The sequence below is a fragment of the Prunus avium genome, chromosome 8 (genome assembly GCF_965620075.1).
Source record: "Prunus avium chromosome 8, drPruAviu1.hap1.1, whole genome shotgun sequence".
NCBI classification, from domain to species: Eukaryota; Viridiplantae; Streptophyta; class Magnoliopsida; order Rosales; family Rosaceae; genus Prunus; species Prunus avium.
The window spans coordinates 38,965,274-38,980,918 of record NC_142291.1 but is presented as its reverse complement, the minus strand read 5'-3'; the positions used below and the strand labels follow the sequence as shown (position 1 = coordinate 38,980,918).

General features: G+C 37.9%; 4 protein-coding genes across 4 annotated transcripts; 2 read left to right on the top strand and 2 right to left on the bottom strand.

Moving 5' to 3' along the window:
* The first annotated feature begins 310 nt into the window (after positions 1-310).
* On the top strand, positions 311-3,213 carry GPX5 (glutathione peroxidase 5). The gene is made up of 6 exons (XM_088245451.1): positions 311-759; positions 842-918; positions 1,046-1,107; positions 1,400-1,518; positions 2,752-2,919; positions 3,016-3,213. The coding sequence occupies exons 1-6, from the start codon at positions 700-702 to the stop codon at positions 3,046-3,048; spliced, it is 519 nt and encodes a 172-aa protein (XP_088101577.1). The 5' UTR covers positions 311-699; the 3' UTR covers positions 3,049-3,213.
* Positions 3,214-4,722: 1,509 nt separating this feature from the next.
* On the top strand, positions 4,723-5,591 carry RTFL14 (ROTUNDIFOLIA like 14). Its single transcript, XM_021950018.2, has one exon. The coding sequence runs from the start codon at positions 5,020-5,022 to the stop codon at positions 5,167-5,169; it is 150 nt and encodes a 49-aa protein (XP_021805710.1). The 5' UTR covers positions 4,723-5,019; the 3' UTR covers positions 5,170-5,591.
* Positions 5,592-6,010: 419 nt separating this feature from the next.
* On the bottom strand, positions 6,011-10,290 carry LOC110749821 (ELKS/Rab6-interacting/CAST family protein). Its single transcript, XM_021950015.2, has 9 exons — positions 10,142-10,290; positions 9,561-9,625; positions 9,149-9,308; positions 8,178-8,893; positions 7,512-7,685; positions 7,285-7,401; positions 6,789-6,968; positions 6,659-6,705; positions 6,011-6,503 (listed from the first exon to the last, which is right to left on the bottom strand). The coding sequence occupies exons 2-9, from the start codon at positions 9,606-9,608 to the stop codon at positions 6,191-6,193; spliced, it is 1,755 nt and encodes a 584-aa protein (XP_021805707.2). The 5' UTR covers positions 9,609-9,625; positions 10,142-10,290; the 3' UTR covers positions 6,011-6,190.
* A 769-nt stretch (positions 10,291-11,059) lies between these two features.
* Positions 11,060-15,528, bottom strand: LOC110749851 (CBS domain protein with a domain protein (DUF21)). The gene is made up of 13 exons (XM_021950053.2): positions 15,158-15,528; positions 14,980-15,056; positions 14,805-14,888; positions 14,586-14,699; positions 14,245-14,328; positions 13,921-13,992; positions 13,461-13,528; positions 13,055-13,142; positions 12,851-12,924; positions 12,442-12,769; positions 12,202-12,248; positions 12,042-12,111; positions 11,060-11,505 (listed from the first exon to the last, which is right to left on the bottom strand). The coding sequence occupies exons 1-13, from the start codon at positions 15,372-15,374 to the stop codon at positions 11,398-11,400; spliced, it is 1,431 nt and encodes a 476-aa protein (XP_021805745.1). The 5' UTR covers positions 15,375-15,528; the 3' UTR covers positions 11,060-11,397.
* Positions 15,529-15,645: the final 117 nt, after the last annotated feature.

The following is a 15,645-nucleotide window of genomic DNA, read 5'->3' as shown; positions in this document are numbered from 1 at the left end:
AATCTTATTTCTTGTAAGATTTCCTTTCTTGTTAAAATTAAAGGTAATCTATTTTCAATATAGAAACTAATTTATTGTGATTCTAAAACATAATGAGTTGAGTTTCTAGTTCCCTTTAATTTTTCTAATATCAGAACAGAACGTGGTGCGGGCCATTGACAGCGAGAGCGATTGTTATGTGTTTACTGTGATTGCGCAAAATTAATGAGGGTAGTTGGCTATTTCTCAGCCCACCGACTTTTTATGTTACATGAGATGTTGTTTTTGAATCAGGTTCTTGTTTTTGGGCTTAATTACGGTTTGTTTTACGTCCAGATATCTTCTTGACTGAGTGACTGATGGCTGAAATTCATGAGAAATAGTTGACCCGAAGAAAAGAAAAACTGGTAAGAATTAGAAAGACAACACATATTGGTTGGAGCAAACAGACCACTAACCAAAAGGCCGAAACAAGAAGTGATTGAGAGTAAATTATAAAATGAAGTGAAGCCCTTGTCCGTAAATTGAAAAAAGTTTTGAGCCCCTTGCCCATCTGCCGGGTGAACTGCAGCAAATTGATGACAAACAAGGCAACTGTCAAAAGTCTTTCCTTCTTCATCCTTCCCTTCACAGTTTCTTCTTGCTCTGTATAAATTATTACCAAACAAACAGTTTTGCTTCTGTAAAGAGACAGACAGAGAAACAGAAAGAGACAGAGAAATGGGTGCTTCACATTCACAGTCTGTCTCTGAAAAATCCATCCATGAATTCACAGTAAAGGTAATTCCAAGTTCATTGCTTTTCTTTTTCAAGTCAATGGTTTCGTTCAGAAATCTTGAAAAGTTTTGTTTTTGGGTGGCAGGATAGCAGAGGTAAGGACGTGGACCTCAGCCTTTACAAAGGGAAGGTCCTCCTCGTTGTTAACGTTGCTTCCAAATGGTTCTTTCTCTTTTTCCCCTTTTATTTTTATTTTTTAGTTCTTGGGTTTAATCAATTGATTAATCCTTGTTTTCCTCTTCTTCTTCTTCTTCTTCTTCTTCTTCTTCTTCTTCTTGTGTGTTAACAGTGGATTTACTGATTCGAATTACACTCAGTTGACCGAGCTTTACAACAAATACAAGGACAAAGGTTTCTTCTTTTCCCTCTAAACCTTTTTCACTGCAGCTCTATATGTATGAACATATTATCTATATTTACAATCAAGTTTCGTGAAGAAGTTCTATTTTTTAGCGAAGGATTATTAAATGCCATGAAAAACTCTTCTGGGTTCTTTTTCTATAATCCAAATTTTATAGTACTGTTTATATTGCTAATTTCCAAGTTCTTATCAGTTTAGTTGATGCCATTTGCTCATTAAGACTGAGAGTAAATATTTCTGTTAGTTTTGTGTTTGATCCGGTCTAGACATGAGTATTTTCAGGTCTTGAGATCCTGGCATTTCCGTGCAATCAGTTTCTGAAGCAAGAGCCTGGGACAAGCAAGGACGCGGAAGAATTTGCATGTACAAGATACAAGGCTGAATATCCGATATTCAAGAAGGTAATTGAATATCTTTTGCCACATTTATCAGATCATCAATCCGGTTATCTTAGTCCTACATGGTGCTTGTGATATCCTGAGCTTTGAAGAAAATCACTGTGTATGTGATATTATTAGTGGCTGATGGGCTTTGCCAATAATTTTTCTTTGACCCGTAGCTTGGTTTTTGTTTGAATTCACCCATGTAGAGTTGAGGAAATGAAAAAAGGTTACTAGACAGCTAAATACTGCTCACTGCTATTGCCTATATATCCCCACCTAAATACTATAGTTAAGGAATGTAGATATTATCTGGAAAAAAGGAATGAAGAGATTAGGTAATAGAAGTTAATCACTATAAGTTAGATGTTTTCCAGTCAGCGGGTCAGTTCTAATGGCACAGACCATTGGAAGAGCACATGTTCTTTCAAAGAGCTTTTTGAGGTGGGCATTATCAAGATTTAGAATTCTCAGACTCATATTGGATGGCTTCCTGGTTTGTTTTGATTTGTGAAAAAGGGAAACGCTAAGACTAATGCCCTCATATCATACTTCAGTATAAAATGTGGCCTATACCCTTTGCTAATAATATTATGAGGTTCCTTCTCCACTAGAGCATATTAAAAAGAAAGAATAAACCTTGCCACCTTTCAATATTACGACTTCTGGATTTTTATATATATATAGTTTATGTAGAACGTAGGAAACCTTTCATTTCTGTTTATTTGGTTCCTTTCTTGAGTGTTAAGTTGATGTGCTTGAAGCTGAGTGCGATGGGCATGTTATTTCATTGATGTTGGTTGCTTTTACGTGTATTCTCAGTAATGCAATTACTTGTTATCTTCATCTGGTTGGTCAATTGCAATGGATTGCAACAGGGGAAGAATATTAATTGTTCTGTACCAGCTGTAGCCTTTTTATCCATTACCGCTTCATGAGAAATGGTTTACACAGGGGTGGAATATGAGAGGCCATTATGGTTGCCAAATATGTTTGAATGTGTGATAGAGAGAGGAGAGCGAGAGAAAACCATTGACTTTCTAGGAGATGCTTCACTATCAACCAAGACTAAAGAAAACCTTTGACAGGAAACAAATCCATGATATCAAACAAGCTAATTGATTGGATTTGTAAGCAAAACCATGATTTCTTTCCGAGTGATGCATTTTATGTTAAGATCTTAGTTCTATTGCACAATCTGCAGTTGAAACTTAACAGTTTAATAACATGGATTTTGTGCTCTTCTATATCTAGGTACGTGTCAATGGGCCAGAAGCAGAACCTGTTTACAAATTCCTCAAAGCAAGTAAAACTGGATTTCTGGGGAATAGGATAAAGTGGAACTTCACCAAGTTCTTGGTTGACAAGGATGGCCATGTCATCGAACGGTACAGCCCAACCACGTCTCCGTTGAGCATTGAGGTTCGTTGTCTCAGTCTCTCTTAGACACATACATACACACAGAAGCACAGCTCTGATCATCTCTTAAACTAATATTCTTCCCTATCTTTGACACAGGCTGATATCAAGAAAGCTCTTGGGGAGGTGTGAGGTTATCAGGCAGTTCAGTTCAAACACTAGTGAATACGAACTCTTCTCTGTGAATTATCTTTCTTCCTGTCTATGTAACCCTTCTCTGTTAGTACTTATTATTCATTTCACGTTTGTCCTCAAAAGTCTTTTCCTATAACAGAATCAGTACTTTGCAGATAAAAATATGAGTTGTCCATCGCCTTCCAAAATACAAGTGCGAATCATTTCTTTTTGGTCGGAAAATATCAAAAGTGCCACATGCTTTTCAATTTTTAACCCTTTGTTTAGATTTTTATTCAAGATTGTGGAAGCACAAACATTCTCATTGGTCTAATTACGTTGGTTGGTTCCAAGCAACCCCTTTGCTTCCTTCACCATGTGCATTTCCAAAGTATCACGCAACACGTGTCTTGTTGTGGGGACTCGAACACAAGACTTAGTGTGCATGAATGATAACCACTTGAGTTTCAAGTATTTGCAATGTTGTGGGGTCTCTCACCCTTGTAATCTGATGTGTAATATTGTCATGTATGATGTATACTGATACTTATACCTGTGATTTTTCCCCCTCCATTGAGATAAGGCTACGAGTGTTTATGACAGTGGGCTTTGCTAGCTCTGGCTGCAGCACAGGGACAATGACAAATGGGATTTCTCAGAACCACGTGTAGGGCTCCAAATCCACTAATTCAGAAAGGAGGTGGCCAAAGTTGGGACAAGTTGTCCATTGTAGAGGTCACAGTGTTGGGTTTTGTAAGGTGGTTGTAGTTGAAGGCGAAGGATCATCCCGAGTGTCGCCTTAAAGTCCATTAGTGTAGTGGTAGGGCTTCCTTCAACTTCAAGTCATTGAAGATAAAGTTTCATTTCATGTATTCTTAAAAAAATAGTGGACGGCATGTCGGTTTGACCAGTACGACATGCTGCACGTGATATTCGAGCCCTGTGCTGTGAGGATGATGAAAATGTGGGTGGGCCCCTTTGTACTTGTTTTCTCTATGTTATACGTGGGCTCTCTGGTAGTAGTAGTTACGAAATGTGAATGCTATTGTTTTTTTTTGATGAAATGTGAATGCTATTGTTAACGGTCAGTCTCGGTCTAAAGTTCAACTCCAGGGAATACCCATATGCTTTTTCAAGTTCGATTTCTTTCAGAAAAAAGAAATCATTGTGAACAAGATTAGCTCTTATACTAGTTACCAAATTAAGGGACACGTGTACCACCATTTTGATAATCTATGTTATCTATTGTAGATAGCTCCTTTAGTCCCCTTGGACTGTTTGTTGCTTTAAATGTTAATCACTGTTAGTCTATTAATTGACTTTTATGATATAATTAATTTTAGAAATCTATATTGAGAGTATTAACAACTGGAACATTAGCAATGTTCCTTGACTATTATTGAAGTGTATTATTTCTGGGATTTAATAAATAAATAAAACAAACTATATCTCTCTCAAATCTGCTTGTTTTGTGATATTCTCTTTCTAGAATATGCAATGCATGAAGAAAGCTCCCATTTGTGCACAGTGCATGCATGAATGACATTTTAATCAAACTTATTAAAGATTGTTAATTGTTTAGGTGATTGATGTGAGCATGCATTATGCATATTGCAAATGCATGCAGATATCAATGTCAGTGTGAGACAAGGGGATGGCCCCTCCATGGGGAAGAGTCGATGGGAGGTCCTTATCCAGAGCAGAGGGTGTGCTTTGTCATGTTGCCCAAAAACAGTGGGGCCCTTCCCTGTCCCTTTGGCTCAACCAGTGGCCAACATATGTCAAGCACCACATATTTGTTCCTCGCATATCTTCTTCTTCTTCTGTTCTGTAGTCTCTCTATTTAAAGCCCCTGGTTAACACCCCTTCAAACCCACAACACAACAAGTTCAGTTTCAAGTTCCAACTTCTTTGGCTAATTGTCATAAAATCTCAGCCAAAGTTCTATTTGTGTGTTGGTTTTGTTCATATATATATATATACACAGGCATGGGCATGGCAGCCAAGGCAATCCCAACAACAAGGAGCAGTTTGAAGCTTCGGCCATGGACACGGTGTTCAAAGCACATAAGAGAGCAGAGGGCACGGCTTTACATCGTATGGAGATGCAGTGTGATGCTTATGTGCTGGCATGATTAACTATATATTTAAAAGGCTAATTAATTATGTTAATTAGCTCAGTTGAGTTGAGTTGAAGCATGCACATGCACTACTGTGTTGTTGTTGTTGTTGTTGATCAATCTCCACTCCGAGCTTGGGATTCAGTAGGAGGATTAGGGTGAGTAATTAACCATACCGTACGGGTGGGGTGGATATTGTGGTGTTTCTCTCTGCATCTGCATGTTGTATTGTATAATGATCAGGCAAACAAGAGTGACGCAGTTTTGGCTTAAATGGTAGGTAGGTTAAAGTAAGTTGAAGAAGCTATATATATATATATATAGCTCCAATTTCGAAATGTGTATTTGATTTCACTATGTAAATACATACATGTACCATATGATATGATTATGATGTATGGATCTCTCTGATAATAAATTATGACACTATTGCACGTCCAATCCAATCTTTCAAACTCATTTCCTAGATGAGGTTAAGCCAATTTCCAGAGGTTAAGTGTTAAAACACTTGCTACTAATTACTACTTGGGTCAAAAACTGAGCTCAGCAATCAAGAGGGGAAGAATATGATTAGCTTATCCGATAAATAAAAAGCCTTTTTGACCATGCAGCCGTTTTTCATCTTTTCTTCAACTTGGCCGAATCTACTTCACACGGGTTTTCTGGGCTAGAGTTGAAGAAAGCCTTGTAAGTGTTGAAAAGGGCCTGGTGAGATTTACTTTAGGTCTTCTGGGCTATAGTAGAATAATATCATCAAAATTCTGCACATTGTTGTTTTGAATATATGCACCGTACAAATCACGATGGAATCTAGAAAGTACTCGCAACTAACAAAGTAGTATGCGGAAAGAGAGAGAGGCTCAACTAGTAACACTCCAAATATATTATATATTATATATTATATATATATATATATATGTGTGTATAAACCCTACTCTCAACTTAAACAAAAATGCATCTGGCGAAAATCCTTCGAAGTTGATCTTGTTGGTCGTATTCACAACACCATAATGTATGCAATAGTAGGCTTAGAAATCCAGTTATTTGTCGACGACAACTTCCCACCCCTCGTCCACAAGTGCTTGTGCAAGTTCTCTTCTTTCATCTTCACGTCTGCTTGTTGGTGATTGGCCATCAACTGAAGAAGCAGGACTTGCCTTCTCTGCAAACTTTGGTGACTCGACTCGTTCCAGAAGCAAATCAAATGCCCCCATGCTTTTCAGTGATGATGAGCCTGAAGAAGCTAAGATGCAACTAGTCTGGCTTGAGGAAACAGACTGGCTTAGTGGAACCCGTTCATCAAATTTTTCTTTCAGCAGCCTGACATCCAGACAAATAACAGAAATTTCCCCTCTGCACAAGTACACCAAAGTACCATGTTATCTCCTCAAAACCATAAAACTAAATATTGCAGAAAAAACAGACACGAAACTATCAAAAGAAAATTTAGAAAGCCTCGAAAGGAAACAAAACTAATATATTAAAACAATGATGACAAAATTACTTACTGGAGCATATCGACAATGCGACCACGGTCCATCAGAAACTCCCGCAACTGCAAAAAGAAAAGTTAGAATGAAATTATATCATCAGTTACTTTACTTGAGTAGGTCCATGGTCACTGGAAATAGTTGCAACCTTGGAATTCTCCTCCGCCTCCTGTTGCAATACTTTTGACGCCTGTACCACTTTCTCCATCTCCGCTTCTTGTTCAGCAAGAGCTGTCCGTGCAGATTCTTCCTTTTCTAGCTTGTCCTGCTCAGCCACTTTCCTTGCCTCAGTTGCTGCATCCAGTCGTTCCTCAAGAGTTTCACGCATCTGCAGTTACAAAACAAATAATGAACTAAGAAAATGGACTATATTTGTATCAGCTGCCGTGCATCGATTGTAGCCAAATAAGTGACGGATAACATTTGCCCTTTTTTTTACTGTACGAACTCTGTCATGATATTTCTTGATAAATAATTAGAGTAGTGAAACAGAGAATATAATCATTGCCTTTGAAGAATACAACATGATAAGGATAGCATTATAAATGAGGAAATTTAAAAGATGAATAAATAATTTAGTTAAACATAGCATGACAACAAATTAATGCAGTGTGATGAACAACTTGATGAAGTGAAGTAAAAACCTCATTCAGAATTGCAAGTGATTTATCCCTTTCATCTGATAAGCTGAGCAATCTAGACTCAAGCTCCCTCACTTCAGTTGCTAAAATTGCTTTCTCCCCATACACTTCTCCAGCATGCTGCAGAAAAAAGAAGAATACATCCTCAGTTATGATGCACCCTTGACAAAGAACAGCAGAATTCGGAATCTATTAACTTATAATATTAATCTCATTTAGCAATCTACAACCATGTCATTTGCATCCTTCGCATGTGCCAACATCTGTTTCAGTTCCTCCACCTTGACCATGATATCCAAACCTCCCCTAGAAGCTTCCTCTTTGACAATATCAACAGCTTTCTCTTGGACTTCCACTTCTCTCATCATGCTTATAACTGACTCCATCGCTGAAAACAAGGTTTTCTGCACCATTGTTTAATAATTAGGAACTCAATCATAAGGGAGACGAGAAAAAAAATTAATGATGCTGAAAACTGACTCCATCAAGATGCTGCATCAGCAATGCAAACACGTAATAAACTACTAAAATTAATAATAAGCTCCCAAATGTCAGCCAATAATTATCACCAGTACATCCCATGATGACACAAATTATTGATACAAAGATGAAATGAAGCACCGAAACCAAATTTATAGAACACAATATCATTGCATTCAAAAGACAATATCGTATAGTACTTGTTTCACAAGGAAGAATTAAAAGCCACTTCAAGAGACCCAATGAAAACACAGAGCATCATCACAAAGAAAGGATCAAGATGATATAAATACCATCATTAGGTTTAGAATCTGATAGTAATTGAACAAAAAATTATGCAGTTGTAATTTTTATAGTAGATGCATTTACTTCTGAATTGCAAGTCTAAAGCTAACAAGTTGTAAATCCATTAGTACCTTGTTATTTTTAGCATCTTCAATTATCTCTTCAAGAACATAAATATTGCATATGTTGTTCGGCATGGTCTCCTCAATATCAACCATTTCCCTGGGAGAGCAATCTTGCTTGGAAGTAAGATATGAAGTACCAGTTGCTTGTAAGTTGTCATCAGCAAGAAGAGGGCCTGAACAGAATTCTGAATGAAAGCCACACTGTGTAGCATCCGGTGCATGTTCTATAAAAGAAGAATCCAGCTGAGCCACAGAACTTTTAACATCCACCAAAGAGTCAACAGCAGATGATTCTACTTTATCACATGTTTCACTGATAACCAAATCAGAATCATCATGCACAGGAAAATCAAAATTCTTCCATGCAGGAGGCGGCTCATCCAAGATGCCATTCACCCAATCTTTTTCAGGCATTGAAAGGGTTGACTTGCAAGATGGAGACTGCTGAAGCCCAACTTTGCCATCAAAATTCAAACCCGTTTCATCAGAAATCGGTTCTTCGTTTTGAGTATGTATCCTCAAAGGATCTGCCGTGACAGGGGCATTATGCAATGTATGCACTTCCTCCATTGGTGTGGGTTCATCATGAGAGGCACCACTTGTATGATCATTTTTGTTGCCATCCTCACCAGCTGCGGTTTCTGGTTCTGGTAGAGATCCAACTCCTAGTTCCTTAATTACCTGCTGGTACATCAATGCTTTACCCTTCTCCTTGTGGTCAACTGCAAGTTCATCATGCAACATATAAATAAATACCATTGTTAAAATATCAAATGTTTACCACTAGATAGAGCATTTGAATATATGCATAAAATAAAGCGTATACAATATTAACCATCTACAGGTAAAAAGAAAAAATGGCAACATTCTAGTGTTTATCAATGTATAATGATGGGGAATAGGAAAAATATAATGGCGTCAATAACAGAATGATATCAGGAATCGGAAAAAAGTTCTTATGAGAAGCTATAGATTACCTGTAACTGGTGAACCTGTGAGATGCAAAACCTGTGCAGGACTAACAAGAGACAATGATTGTGTATTCAAGGAAGGGAGCTCAGTAAGAACATCAAGCACTGCTGCATCAGCATCGGCGGGATGTTCAATAGCGACAGCCCTCAGAAGGCGAAAATCCACCTGTGCAGCATTAGAAGAAATAATCATTAGTAGTAATCATTAGCGTCTGCTTAAGATCTTAGGGACGACAATGTGTATATTCCATAAAATCCAACTAGTAGTAATCATTAGCATCTGCTGGAATAAAAACTAAAAAACAAGAAATAAAAGGGAAACAAGGAAATTGAGGCAAACAAGGAAATCTAATTAGACAATAGCAAAGATAACTTTATAATTTAATCCAAAAATGTCTTTTGAGGTAAAGACCGATACCTGGGGAAAAATTTCCTTTAAGCAACCATAAACCGCATTGAAACCCATATCCAAGAGCTACAAACCTGCACATACCAAAAAACCATTCATCCATTTGAGAGTTCCAAACTCCACATATTAAGTAAACATAATTTTTTTGCCAAAGAAACATAATAAAGAAACAACAAAGAGCAATAATTTGACACAAGAAAACGAAAATGATGTCAAGATCCAAGATGACTTTTTTTCTTTTCTTTCACTCTGTAAACCTAATACTCCGTTTGGTTTAAACTTAAACAAATAAATAAATAAATCGGAATTTGATTCGAAATTGAGAGCCGACAATACAAAATTCATCACAACGGAGAAACACGCAGGAGATGAAATCGAAATTACAATCGCTCTGTTTGGCTGCCGAGAAAATAACACACAAAAAAACCCTAAAAACGAAAAGAACAGAATTCAGAATCAAAATTTTCGAACTTTTTTAAACCTGGGATTAAAACGAAAGAAAGACGCGAAATTTCACAATCCTTTCTCTGCGATTCTTGTCCTTTCTCGGCAACCAAACGGAGGGAAATAACAAGGAGATAAAGACTGACCGTTCAGATAGGGGGAGAGAGACTCAGTGGGAACCAGGAAAGGAGGAAGGAGAAGGGTTTTCGGGTTTGTACGATATTTGTATTTGTAGTGTTCGATTCTCGGGAAAATAAACAACTGGAAAACTCGGCTGGGCTTGGGCTGGGGACGAGTTGACCCATGCAGCTAAGGAAACGGATACAATCGTTAATCTAGCTACTATGCGAGGATAATTCCGTCAGTTTATAATTTGACTGTTCGGCTGATATGGCAGAGGCTCTTGGGCCGCTAGTCAGGGTAAACAAGTTTTATTCGTCGGAGCTTGGATGGGCCACTGGATAACCGTTAAGCTGACGTGGAACTTGGGAAATTTCCTGCTGCTTTTCTGGTCCTTTCTTTCACACTTTAAGTTGTAGACCTGCTCTGTCTTTCCCTGCCCACAAATAATGAAAAATCAGCTTCTGAAAATGAATGTTTTCTCTTCATTATTTACCCAAGAAAAATAATTGCTTCTTTTTCTTTTTCTTTTTCTCAAATATATGGAAGGGTCTCCTAATTGTTAAATTAAGTCAAAGACAATTTCTTGAGATTTTGTATGAAAATTAAATGAACCCCAGATTGTGGTGCAAGTGCTCCTTCTTTTCATTTGTCTGGTTATTTTCATTGTTTGATTTTTTTTTTTCCCGAACATGAAATCACTGGCCCTTTTTCATTAGGCTAAACTTCATTGACATTTTCATTGTTTGATTAACGTATTATTTTTGTCTTGGAAACACCGCATTATATCACACCTCTAATAATAGCAAGCACCTATGCAATGACTCTCACTTATATAAGAAAAGGTAATACACTATATTATCTCCAACATTTTCCTTTTGTCATACCGTCGAACTAAGTCGGTAAGATTTATGGTGAAATTATTCATTTATAGGCCCCTCCCCTTCCGTTAATTATCTATCTGTTTCTCTTTGGTAGGCTTTTATAAATAACCCAAATGGGTTTTACTGTAGTTGGACAAATCCAGTTTGTAGACTGACAAAATTTTTGACCAAAAGAACAAAAAAACTTGACAAAATTTAAATCCAGTTACATACGCATGCACACTATAATCTACAAGAAAAGCCTAGCTTATAGATATGCAACTGTAATCTTGATATTTTAACAAAGGACGCAGACTGTTGACCACAACTTCGTGGCATGGCATGATAGTTAACAAAGGACTGAAGGTAGCCACCCGCCACAACTTTGTTTCCCGACCAGAAGTCTGGAACTACTGTTGTCATCTCTTGCTGCCTAGAAGAGGCTCCCGAGGATTCCCTGAATACCTCACTGAATGTGCATCATCTTCTGCGGACTTCTTTGGGGTTTGCCCGTGCTCAGTTAGTCCCTGAAGGATAACCAAATCTATAGTTAGACAAACAACTCTGAACTACCAGAACAGCGCACAGAAATGAAATAAAACTTGTAATTCAATCCAAAATATGTACTTGGAGAGGAAGCAAATAGATTTGATACTTTTCAAACTTTTCTTAAAATTTTCGGCTGCTTTTGGCTACTTTGTATGAAGTTACTATACGATGATTCCCACCCCTTCAATTATTCTGCAGCATAGAGCTACTACACATTTATGCACTACAAACTTACTTTAAGCATGACCAATGCATGTAAGAAGCACAAAAACTTAGGAGTTTTGCAGATGAAAATTCTGTTCAAATACAGCCACATGTGCTTCACAAATCGCAAATTGCAAATTTGGTGAAATGTTCAGTTACTGGAAAACTTGTGCTTTTCCAGGAAATGGGCTTTTATCTCACTTAACAAAGAAGATGGGAACTGATGATGACGTAAATCCATATAGTGGTTTACGAATTCATGTTCAAATGACTTAGCAATGATGATTGACAAGTGAATGATGTAACTTACTGCAAGCAACTTCCGACTTGATGGACCTCGTGCCATGGATGAAGCAGCTGCAACAGCAGCCACACGTATCCTATACAAATCATGCATTCCAAATTAATCAAGCAACTTGACCATGAGGGACTGAGAGGGAGGGAGGGAGAGAGTTCAGATCCAATAGTACCTCCTATGTACATCAATATATACATCTGTTTCATCTACAATCTCCTCCTGCATTAGAAAGGGGAATCAGGAAAATCTATCTAAACAATGGAAATATGAAAACAAATAATATGCACATATTTTGTACTATCCCACTGACTGAACCGCGAAAAGATAGTTTAAATGGGTTGAGTGCTACTAAGCCAAAGGCCATGACAATTTACAGATCATTCCGAATCTATAAATTAGAGGCAGAGCTTACTTGCAGAAGTTCTTCAAAAACATCCTCCAGGGTGATGATTCCAATGACATCCCCATCTTCAATATCCTCAGTTGGCTTGTTTGTCAGAGACTTTGGAGATTTATCGATGTTGACAACAACACTCCCTGATTTGTCATCACGCTTGCTTAGCAAGGAGGCAACTAATTGAGATTTTTCATGGGACAGTTTACCCTCTTCAAATTTCTCTTTGTCAGCAGTTGGCAAAAGGTTCTTGCTCTTTCCTTTGATTTTCACTACAGCCGCCAGGTGACTGCTTCCTTTTTGAAACTCATTAAGTATATCATACAGAGGCATATCTGCAGGAACCCTGGGATATCCATGCATAAGAATTTAACAATTTCCCACAGAGAACAGATACATAAAAGAGAATATGGAGAAAATGACACACCTGGGAATTCTTCGAATGGAAACGGCACTGACTGGAGTCTCCGTTTCTGCTCGTACTGTGAGAAGATTTTTCACCTAAGTCCACAACAAAATTATAAAAATGACTTGCAAATTCTACCATCAGCTGTTACCAATAACAGAAAATCATATAAGACACACACGCACATACACAAACTTCAGACAGGCTATAAGTTTTCACACCCACCAGTAGGAGGCCAATAATGTTTCTTGGATTTCCATAATAGACAGGAACTCGACTATGACCTCGTGCAAGAATTTTCCCAATTGCTTCCCTGCATTAGGAAAGTGGGATTAAAAAAAAATCTGTTCATGCGTTTACACTTGATTAATAAGAAGATATACAACCATTTAAGAATACACATGTCCCTATATCATGAAAAACGAGAGAAGAACAAGACGCATCTCAACATCAACTGTGATTCTTAGAATTCCTTCTCACTACCTAGTTCTTACTATATTCTCCTTAAAAGATCAGCAGATACAGAAACAAAGTAAGGATCTAGAGGTGTCAGTATCTGTCACTGCTATTTTAGTATCACAAAAGAATGAACACGAAAGAAGAAGAAAAAAAAGTCCAAAGGAAAACACACCAGTCTAAATTTGAATTTACATCCAAGGAAAAAGTTGATTCAATAGGTGTCATAGCCTCCTCTGCAGTCTGGACATCAAAAGAAACTTTAGTATCATGAAGACTTCCTATATTGAAGACAATGCAACATGCAGACATGGATTTTGGCTTTATCCCAATACTTAAAACGGCATGCAGAAGCCTGAAAAATGTAAGAAATACCCTGGAAGAGAAGTAACACTAAAATAGTTTGGATGCGTATCAGCAACAGAGCAAGTACTACAAAAATGCACATTGGACAAAAGTGGTTGATAATATAAAAGGACCATCCACATGAACATAACCCAATAGGAATAATGAAAGATGACCTAATAGAATCAAATCTTTCCTCAAATCTCTCTTTAATGTCTCATAAATTTCCATGTCAAATGCAGATATGGACAAGATGAAAATTTTAGAATACTTCTTAAGACATTAGGCACCTTTTCAGTTAAATCTAGCGCTCCACTGATGATTGTTGTCTCATCATGCGTGAGTTCACCTCCCTTACCAGCCTAAAATGGACAGAAAAAGCAAGTCAAAGAAAATAGAAAACCATTAGAATTGGTAAAACTGTTGTAGAATTTTCAGCAGCCATTCACAAATCACAAAGCCCGATATAACCCCAAGAAGTAGTTGTATCATTTATTACTACTTCTGTTGTGCAACAAAAGAAAGAGCTTTCAACAAAATTAGTAGTCATGAACAAAATCTTGGCAAATGCAAGCGGTGGCATGTCATAAATACTTCCAACCTAAGCAGCTTACCTCTTTGCCGTGAATAGAGACTAGGGCTTTCAACTGTGCTCGCCTAAACAAATCATCACTATGACCAAGTACAGCATCCAGAACCTGAAACCATGGGTTAAATTAAAAGCTATAATAGCAATATATGAATCTGAAACATATCAAACTTCACTCCTTATTCTGTTTTTCTGAATCAGGAAACATACTTTTTCATCCAAATATGGAAATGATCATGAATATAGTATTGAAACACCATTTTAGTCATCTCAGTGTTGTTGATGCAATATCTTAAATGTCTAATAACGCCAAAAACAATTAATTAAAAAACTTGAAGAGATGCAGTACAAGGATATAAGCATTACCTTGGCAATTGGGTACGCGATTGGATAACAGATGCACATCAAAATGCGAACAAGCCAAACGAAATTGGCACCAACAGAAAGTCCATATCTTGAGCATATTGATTGTGGGATAATCTAGTCCAACATGACAAGGCACAAGTCAGGCACAATCCCATTCAAGATTAAAGGCTATACCCAGTTGCATTGCAAGAATTAATAATAAAATGAGAAAAGCCGTACCTCTCCAAATAATAGAACAAATGTTACAGACAGCACAACAGCAACAAAAGGGTGAAAGATTTTATCAAGGTACAAAGGAAGCGCCTGGGAAAGCAAAGATCAATACAAATACTAATTAATCCGTTGGAAAACCGCAAATCTATAAAATTTAATTAAGTTAAAAAGTATTAAGTACCTCCATGGCACAAGCATTGCAGAGAAGCAAAGTGACCAAAAGCTGGTGCTGCTTTTGCACAACAGGTAAAATCTTAGCTGCGTACAGATCAATATCAAGCCATTAATTTCATAACCAAGCTTAATTAAGTTGATTAAGCAACAATTTGTTAATTTAATTTCGTTTCTGAAAAACAGACCAGCTTGCTTCTTCTCGGTTGGGCTCCCGCTCCGCTGCAGGATCTCGAGGTCGACGAGATTGAGAGACATCAAGCCCAAGGTGAGCCCGGACATGATCCCGGCGAAGAGGACCAGCAGGCACGACACTCCGGCGTAGAGGAACCACGAGCCCGTCCCAAACGGAATGTCGTCCGAATCTAACACTAGGTCCCTCGCACCGTTCCACATCAGCATCATCGTCGTCGTCGTCGTCGTCCGAGCTAGGCAACTAGGGTTTCGGTGTTCGGTGATAGCATAGCACCGTCGACAGCGAGAGTCTGAATCGAGTGAGAGACAGAGAAAAAAATAAGTGTTTGTTTTTGACTTGCTGTTGTTAACTTGTGAGCATATGACTGGTTTGTCGTCGTGCGGGAAGGTGATGCAGTTAACGGCTTGGACGATCGCGTCCGTTGAAGACGCGGGTATCGTAAAGCAAACAAAATCGAGTTAGCGAAATGGACGGCCAGGA